This window comes from Myotis davidii, unplaced genomic scaffold, assembly GCF_000327345.1.
Source record: "Myotis davidii unplaced genomic scaffold, ASM32734v1 scaffold324, whole genome shotgun sequence".
In the NCBI taxonomy this organism is placed as follows: Eukaryota; Metazoa; Chordata; class Mammalia; order Chiroptera; family Vespertilionidae; genus Myotis; species Myotis davidii.
The window spans coordinates 277554-285827 of record NW_006295053.1 but is presented as its reverse complement, the minus strand read 5'-3'; the positions used below and the strand labels follow the sequence as shown (position 1 = coordinate 285827).

Genomic DNA, 8274 nt, shown 5'->3' with positions numbered 1-8274 from the left:
GACCACTCCACTTCCATCCCGAGACGTTCAAGGTCATTCAAGGTCATCCATCCGGAGTCTGGAGGGCACTGAGATGGCGAACCCTCCCCCCATCCCGGGTGGCACTCACTCCGCGGGCAGGCACCAGGTGCGGGGGAAGATGTTGTACTCCCGGGGGTAGATTTTCTGCATGCGCTTCAGGTTCCGGGCCAGCAGGTCTTTGCGGCAGATTTCCGTCATGCCAGGGAAGTGGTTGATTTTCTGAAACGGAGCGAATGAGTTAGACTACCCCCCAGAGGAAGCGGCTGTTCCTGGGGCCTGGGCATCCAGAAAGCAGAGGAGGACTGGGAAGGTCCAGGTAGAAGTCAGTGCAGGGAAACACTGCCTAGCACCCCAAGGAGAAAACAGGAAGATCCCCTAAGGCAGGCGAGAAAACCCTCCTCAGCCTCTCCCCAAACACACATAACCCTGAGGTTAGCAAACGAGGGGTAGTGAGCAGGGGCTGGACAAGATTTTGGTCCTTCTAGACCAGCGGTTCTCAACCTGTGGGTCGCGACCCCTTTGGCGGTCGAATGACCCTTTCACAGGGGTTGCCTAAGACCATGGGAAAACACATATATAATTACATATTGTTTTTGTGATGAATCACTATGCTTTCATTATGTTCAATCTGTAACAATGAAGTTGGGAGTCACCACAACATGAGGAACTGCATTAAAGGGTCGCGGCATTAGGAAGGTTGAGAACCACTGACCCTTATACCATCCCTCAGACCACCAGGGACCAGTCCTGTAAGAATAACTGGTGTGTAACAGCACAAAGCAAATGAGAAAACATTTCCCCAAAGAGAAAAGGAAATTAGGAACCGGCCCACGGCATGCACTGCCATGGCACCCCCAGAGGGCACGGCATTGCCCGGCAGCCCGCTGGAACCCTGCTACTGCCCCCATTGTGGGAGGCAGCACCCCCACCGCTCTGTGCTCTCTCATTGGCTCACCCAGTGATTGATTCCAGAGAGGGAGGGAGAGATAGAAACATCAATGATGAGAGAGAATCATGAATCGGCTGCCTCCTGCACGCTCCCCACTGGGGATGTGCCTGCAACCAAAGTACAGGCCCTTGACCGGAATGGAACCCAGGACCCTTCAGTCCACAGGCCGACGCTCCATCCACTGAGCCAAACCGGTTAGGGCCCCACACTGACTCTTGGTGGAGGTGGGATGCTAGGCTACGCTGCTCGAGGCTGGACCCTTCAGCTGGCTCGGAACTGAACGAGCCTTCCCCTGTGACGGCTCACCTGCCCTGGAGGGGGCCAGTTGGGCACACGAGCCTCCAGGCCAACAGCAGATATTGAGACAGGATGTGCCCAGCGGGCACTTCTTCACACAACAGAAGTTCCAGAGACCCAAGGGGAGAGTATTTCCATCAGAGTGGAAGCCCCTGGTCATGGCCTTTCCTGCCCTGAACAGGAGGATAGCCACAGAGTGACAGCCTCGGGTGCCTGGGCACAAGGGGGGCAGTCGTCATTCTGGGGCGACAGCCCCTTCAGGATCGTGGGTCAGGAGGTTGTACCTGAAACCTCTTCATGTCCATGACCCGTTCCAGGGACACGGAGCAGTCCGTCCAGTACACGTTCCACTCTTCGTCTTCCCCCACCTCCCTCAGGCCACACATTCTGGCTGCGCGCCGCACTGCGGAGGGAGGGAGGGAGGGAGGGAGGGCGGTCAGGGAGGCCCAGGCTGGGCTGGGTAAGGAACAGCAAAGCTAGCCCTTGGTAGGGATCGCACCGGCACCTCACACACTGGGGGGCCCCTTGCACAGGGGACAGTGGGGATAAGAGGGGAGAAAGAGATGGCTGACCCAGCTGGTGATTTTTAAAAATTGCTGAAATCGTCTCAAGAGCTTCCTTGAAAAAATGGTTTTAACTGAGTTTCATCTCATCTCTGATAAAAACTGAAAATTGGCCCTAGCCAGTTTGGCTCAGTGGACAGAGCGTCGGCCTGCGGACTGAAGGGTCCTGGGTTTGATTCTGGTCAAGGGCACATTCCCGGGTTGCAGGCTCGATCCCCAGTGTGGGGCGTGCAGGAGGCAGCCAATCCATGATTCCCTCTCATCATTGATGTTTCTATCTCTCTCTCCCTCTCTCTTCCTCTCTGAAATCAATAAAAATATATTTTAAAAAACCAAAACAAACTGAAAAAGGTGGGGGCAGTGGTGACTTTCAGTGAATTTTTTTTCATTCTAGCTATTTTTTTCACATTAGATGCCTACCCTACTCCCGAGACTAACGGAACAGGGATATCTCAGCTGCGAGTGGCTGAGCCAGAGCGCCCGTTACAGGCCACAGGCCAGACTAACAAGATCCAGGGGCTGGGAGCCTGACTGGGGGGGGACCATCCCCAAAGGGAAAGTGACAGCAGAGCCGGGCGCTTACCACTCTCATATCTGCAGTTGGTCAGGTTGATGGCCAGGGCTCTGGGAGGGAGGAAGAGCAGCAATCAGGCACAAGGGGATAGAAGGGCGGGCCCCTGGCTGCCAGGTGCTCAGCTGAGAGACACCCAACAAATCCACAATGCAGTTCATTTCCCCCAGAAGCCCCTCGAGGACCAAGATGACATAAACAGGCTGAAATTCTACACTAAGCCACCCCCATGGTTCTGAATTTTGGTGTTTTTTTGTTGTTGTTGTACCAAAAGATTAGCGAAGCTCTGGTATTCCCTGCCATCTTTCCCAGGCTAAAGGGAAGACCTTGCCCTGACCGGTTTGGCTCAGCAGATAGAGCGTCGGCCTGCGGACTGAAGGGTCCCAGGTTCGATTCTGGTCAAGGGCATGTACCTTGGTTGCGGGCACATCCCCACTGGGGAGTGTGCAGGAGGCAGCTGATCGATGTTCCTCTCTCATTAATGTTTCTAACTCTCTATCCCTCTCCCTTCCTCTCTGTAAAAAATCAATAAAATATAGTTTAAAAATAAATAAATAAATAAAGGGAAGACCTGGGGGGGAGGGAGGAAGCTAAGGTAGCCCAGCTGTGGTGGCTCAGTGGATTGAGCATCCATCGTCCCATGGACCATGAGGTTCTGGGTTTGATTCTTGGTCGGGGCACAGGCCCGGGTTGCGGGTTCAATCCCCGGTGAGGTGTGTGCGGGAGGCAGCCAATCAATGATTCTCTCTCAATATTGATGTTTCCATCTCTCTCTCCCTTCCTCTCTGAAATCAATAAAAATATATTTAATAAAATAAAATAAAATAGCCGAAACCGGTTTGGCTCGGTGGATAGAGCATCGGCCTGTGGACTGAAGGGTCCCGGGTTCGATTCCGGTCAAGGGCATGTACCTGGGTGGCGGGCATATCCCCGGTGAGAGATGTGCAGGAGGCAGCCGATTGATGTTTCTCTCTCATCGATGTTTCTAACTATCTCTCTCCCTTCCTCTCTGTAAAAAATCAATAAAATATATTTAATAAAATAAAATAAAATAAAGGGAAGACCTTGGGTCCCAAGCCCAACAGCAAAGGGAAGCTGGGGGTGACTGTGGAGCCGGGCAGGTGAGGGGGTGCAGGGGACTGTTACCTGCATCTCCGCCTTCTCTTTCTTCTCCCGACCTCTAAGTCATCTAAGGCAGGCGGGGTTAAGACTATTTTGGGGATTTTCGTGGCCACAATGGATAAGGCGACCCCACTGTCAGCCTTGGAGAGTGTCTGCTGAGCAGGGTTCGGAGAGATGGCAGCTTCCCCATCGTCGCACTCCTCCTCGGACTCCTCCTCTTCCTCAACAGAGTCTTCCTCTGATTCGCTGGTCTTAGAGGGACTTGGCTCCATCCTGGAGATTCTGGGGGGACAGGGGCGGGGATGAAATATACTCAGGCTCCCCTCCAGGCCTGGAGGGGTGCACCCTGAGGACCTTCCTGGTGTGAGAAGGGAAGGCGGCTGCTCCTCCAGAACAGACCATCCCCCTGCAAAACGGGCAGTTTCCAGGGGGGGGGGGGCGGTCCTGGGACGCCCATGAGATGCTGGGCTGGCTGGCAAGCCCCGCGTCACCCAAGGTCACTCCACACAACACGCAGGGGGGCAGCAGGATCTGAACAGAGCTGGCAGGGACCATGCCACAGCCTCCTTTGTTTTTGAATGGGAAGGGGGGATGGCCGGGGGAGGGGGGCTTCGCTTTTAAAATAGAGGTCCCCTAGGCCGGCCTCAGTTTCTCCACGTGTACACCCTGGGGCCAGGCACCCGCTAGCTAAGGCCTCTTAGGTGCTGACAGCAGAGGAGGAGCCCCCTGTGGACGCTGCCCACCGGGAGTTCCGAGGAGAGCGGAGGGACTGATGAGCCCACTCCTAGCGGCCCGGGACGGGACTCGGCTGGTCGCTCATGTCCACCCTTCCTTCCCTGGGCATTGCTGGGCCTCAGGGACGGCCTCCTGGTTCCTTCCGCGGGACTTGCCGTCCCCACTGATCACAAGGGGGAGCCCGTTCCCCACGGGGTTCACTCTTAGTTGCGAGATCCCCGCGGTGGTGGCTCCTTCCGCAAGCTGGCTGCCACCGCCCTCTGTCGCCATGGACACGAGTGACCCCCAATTGGAGCAGCGTTCTGGGGGTGGGGCCTCCCGGGAACCACACCCACTCGGCGGAGGGTTCCGAGGCCATCTGGTGCACTGGGGAAATTTGTTGATGATAGTCATTCTGACATGTGTGAAATGGTACCTCATTGTCATTTTGATTTTCATCTCTTGGATGATTAGTGACTTTGAGCACTTTTTCATATGCCTTTTGGCCTTCTATATGTCCACTTTAGAGAAGTGTCTATTTAGATTCTTTTCCCACTTTTTATTAGATTGTTTATCTTCCTTTTGTTATGTTTTATGAGTTCCCTATAAATTTTGGAGATTAAACCCTTATCTGAGGTAACATTGCAACGCAAACTTGCTTTTCAGGCATTTCTTCTTCGTTTGTCCCCCCCATGAGTGTATAAAATATTGGGATTCCATTGATGTTGTTACCCAACGCCCCCTTTCCATTCATTATAAAAGTGCTCAACATTATTGTCTTTATATATTAACAACCCATGGAGTTCCCCGGACAGTTTAATTAACCGGAGATGAGAGTACAGTGGGACCTTGACTTACGAGTTTAATTCGTTCTGAGACTGAGCTCGTTAAGGAGCTCATTAACTCAAATTACTCTATCAACTCAATGCAAAAAATTGGCCGAGAGACAGCTGGTATTTCAAAAAACTCGTTAGTCGGGACACTCGTAAGTCAAGGCCCCACCATATGTGTGTGTGTGTGTGTGTGTGTGTGTGTGTGTGTGTATACATTATTTACATATATATATATATCTTAAATAACCATGCCTGAGCAGTCTCTGCACAGGGAGGATCAACCTCAATTAGCACGCGTGCCCTCAAGCACCTTATCAGACTGTCCCTTCACTATCCATCCACTTTATCTGATTCCTGCACACTCCCTACTGGGGATGTGCCCGCAACCACGGTACATGCCCTTGACTGGAATCGAACCTGGGACCCTTCAGTCTGCAGGCCGATGCTCTATCCACTGAGCCAAATGGTTAGGGATATATATATTTTTTAATAACCATGCCTGAGCAGTCTCTGCACCTGGAGGGTCAGCCTCAATTAGCACGCGTGCCCTCAAGCGCCTTATCAGACTGTCCCTTCACTATCCATCCACTTTATCTGATTCTGATGGCCACTTCCACCAAACTCTGCTCACCTTACAATTATACTATGTGGTTCAATCTAGAGGACACTTTGAAAATTTCCCTCCTTTAGCAGTGGCCAGGTAGCTCACTTGGTTAGTGTATTCCTAACATCCCAATATGGCGGTTCCATCCCCGGTCAGCGCACATACAAGAATCAACCAATGGATGCATAAATAAGGGGAACAACTCAATGTTTTTCTCCCTCTCTCAAAAAAAAAATCAATAAATTAAAAAATTAAAATTTCCCTCCTTTAAAGAGACATAGACATTTTTCTGATTCACACTCTCCTTTTTTTTTGTTAATCCTAACACGAAGATATTTTTCCATTGATTTTTTAAAATATATTTTATTGATTTTTTTACATAGAGGAAGGGTGAGGGATAGAGAGTTAGAAACATTGATGAGAGAGAAACATTGATCAGCTGCCTCCTGCACACTCCCCACTGGGGATGTGCCCGCAACCAAGGTACATGCCCTTGACCGGAATCGAACCTGGGACCCTTTAGATCTTTTTGTTTTTTTGTGATTGTTAATTCTCACCCGAGGATATATTTTTCGATTGATTTTTAGAGAGAGTGGAAGAGAGAGGGAAAGACGGAAATATCGATGTGAGAAAAACACATCGATTGGTTGCTTCCTGAACACACCCCAACCAGGGCCAGGGAACCTGCAACCAAGGTACATGCCCTTGACCTGCTCTTGACTGGAATCGAACCCAGGACCCTTCAGTCCCTGGGCCGATGCTCTATCCACTGAGCCAAACCAGCTAGGGCTGGCTCAGACTTCTTGATCTTTCTTCAGCATATGACACTCTCAAGTACCCTCTCCTTGAAATGCTTTGAGTCCTTTGCCTTCCAGGACACTTTTTAAGAAAAAATTTTAATATGTTTTTATACATTTCAGAGAGAGGAAGGAAGAGGGAGAAGTAGAAACATGAATGATGAGAGAGAATCATTGATTGGCTGCCTCCTACATGCCCTCTACTAGAGCTCAAACTCACAACCCGGGCATGTGCCCTGGCCAGCATTGAACCATGACCTCCTGGTTCATGGGTGATGCTCATCCACTAAGCCATATTGGTCAGGCTCATTTTTTCTTTTTCTTTTGACAAATATTTAGTATTCCAGGTGCTGTTCTAGGACCTGAACCATCATTTCTTGCCTGAATTTCCACCATTCACCAACCTCTTAATAGGACTCCCTGATTCTATTCATCCATCCATCCATCCATCCATCTATCCATCCATCCAATACAGCTAAAGCAGTGGTCGCCAACCTTTCAGACCTCATGGACCACCGGCTGGCAACCGCTGAGCTAAAGTATTCTTCCTAAAATGCAAATGTTACTCCCCCTTTGAAAACTCTTCAGGGTTTCCCACTCGATCAAATCCAAAACCTCTTGGTACATGAGGCCCTTCATCAAAAAGCAAGCAAAGAAAGAGGTAGAGAGGCCCCCATTGGATCAGCCCTTCCTACCACTCTCATAGCCCAGGGCTCTGAGAACAAAGGGTCCCCGAAGTATTCCATCCTCAAGATTAGAAAAAGCTCCCATCTAAATCCCATTCTTGCCCGGCCAGTGTGGCTCAGTGGTCGAGTGTTGACCTATGAACCTGGAGGTCACAGTTTGATTTCCAGTCAGGGCATATGCCTAGGTTGCGGGCTCGATCCCCACGGTAGGGCATACAGGAGGGAACCAATCAATGATATTCTCTCATTATTGATGTTTCTATTTCTCTGTCCCTCTCCCTTCCTCTCTGAAATCAATAAAAACATATTTAAAAAAAAAATAAATTCTTGCCCTAGCTGACTTGGCTCAGTAGATAGAGCGTCAGCCTGCGGACTGAAGGGTCTTGGGTTTGATTCTGGTCAAGGGCATATGCCTGGGTTGTGGGCTTGATTCCCGATTGGCATGCAGGAGGCAGCCAATCGATGATTCTCTCTCATCATTGATGTTTCCCTCTCTCTCTCCCTTCCTCTCTGAAATCAATAAAAAAATATTTTTTAAAAATTCCATTTTTGAGAACTCACAAAGTATATAAATGGCTGAGAAGTAGAACCATAAAGGAAAACTTTCCCGCCTTTTTTATGGAAAAGCCTATTTGGGCCAGAGAAGGCTTTCCTCCGAACTTTAGTCCCAGGGAATAAGTGGGAAAATTTGCTATCTGGGCTCATCACCTTAGACACAAAATCCACTTTGCTATAATGGTCACCTGCAAACCCTTCAGAGAGTGAACAAGCAAAATAAAGTGAAGCCTGTATATGCAGGGGGTTTCAGAAAGAGGCACTGAGCTAAAATGACAGCAAAGTGCCAAAAATACGAGGGCGACCCACATTTTTGGTGGAAATTTAAATGTTCAACATATTAATGGAAACATTTACATTTGTAATAATGTTTTTCTTTCTTTTTTAAAAAAATATATTTTATTGATTTTATACAGAGAGGAAGGGGTAGGGATAGAGAGTTAGAAATATCATGAGAGAGAAAACATCGATTTAGCTGCCTCCTGCAGTGTGCCCACTGGGGATGTTCCCGCAACTAAAGTACATGCCCTTGATCGGAATCGAACCTGGGTCCCTTCCCTCT

At 49.8% G+C, this 8274-nt stretch overlaps 1 protein-coding gene across 1 annotated transcript in view; it reads right to left on the bottom strand.

Moving 5' to 3' along the window:
• The window catches only part of LOC102763331 (tubulin polyglutamylase TTLL13P), a 21391-nt gene that overhangs the window by 11832 nt on the left and 1285 nt on the right, over positions 1 to 8274 (bottom strand). Inside the window, exons 2-5 of the mRNA XM_015567733.1 lie at positions 3548 to 3805; positions 2414 to 2454; positions 1552 to 1670; positions 110 to 240 (exon numbers count right to left, since the gene is read on the bottom strand). Coding sequence (XP_015423219.1) covers positions 110 to 240; positions 1552 to 1670; positions 2414 to 2454; positions 3548 to 3795 — 539 coding nt within the window. The 5' untranslated portion in view covers positions 3796 to 3805. The remainder of the gene's footprint in view (positions 1 to 109; positions 241 to 1551; positions 1671 to 2413; positions 2455 to 3547; positions 3806 to 8274) is intronic.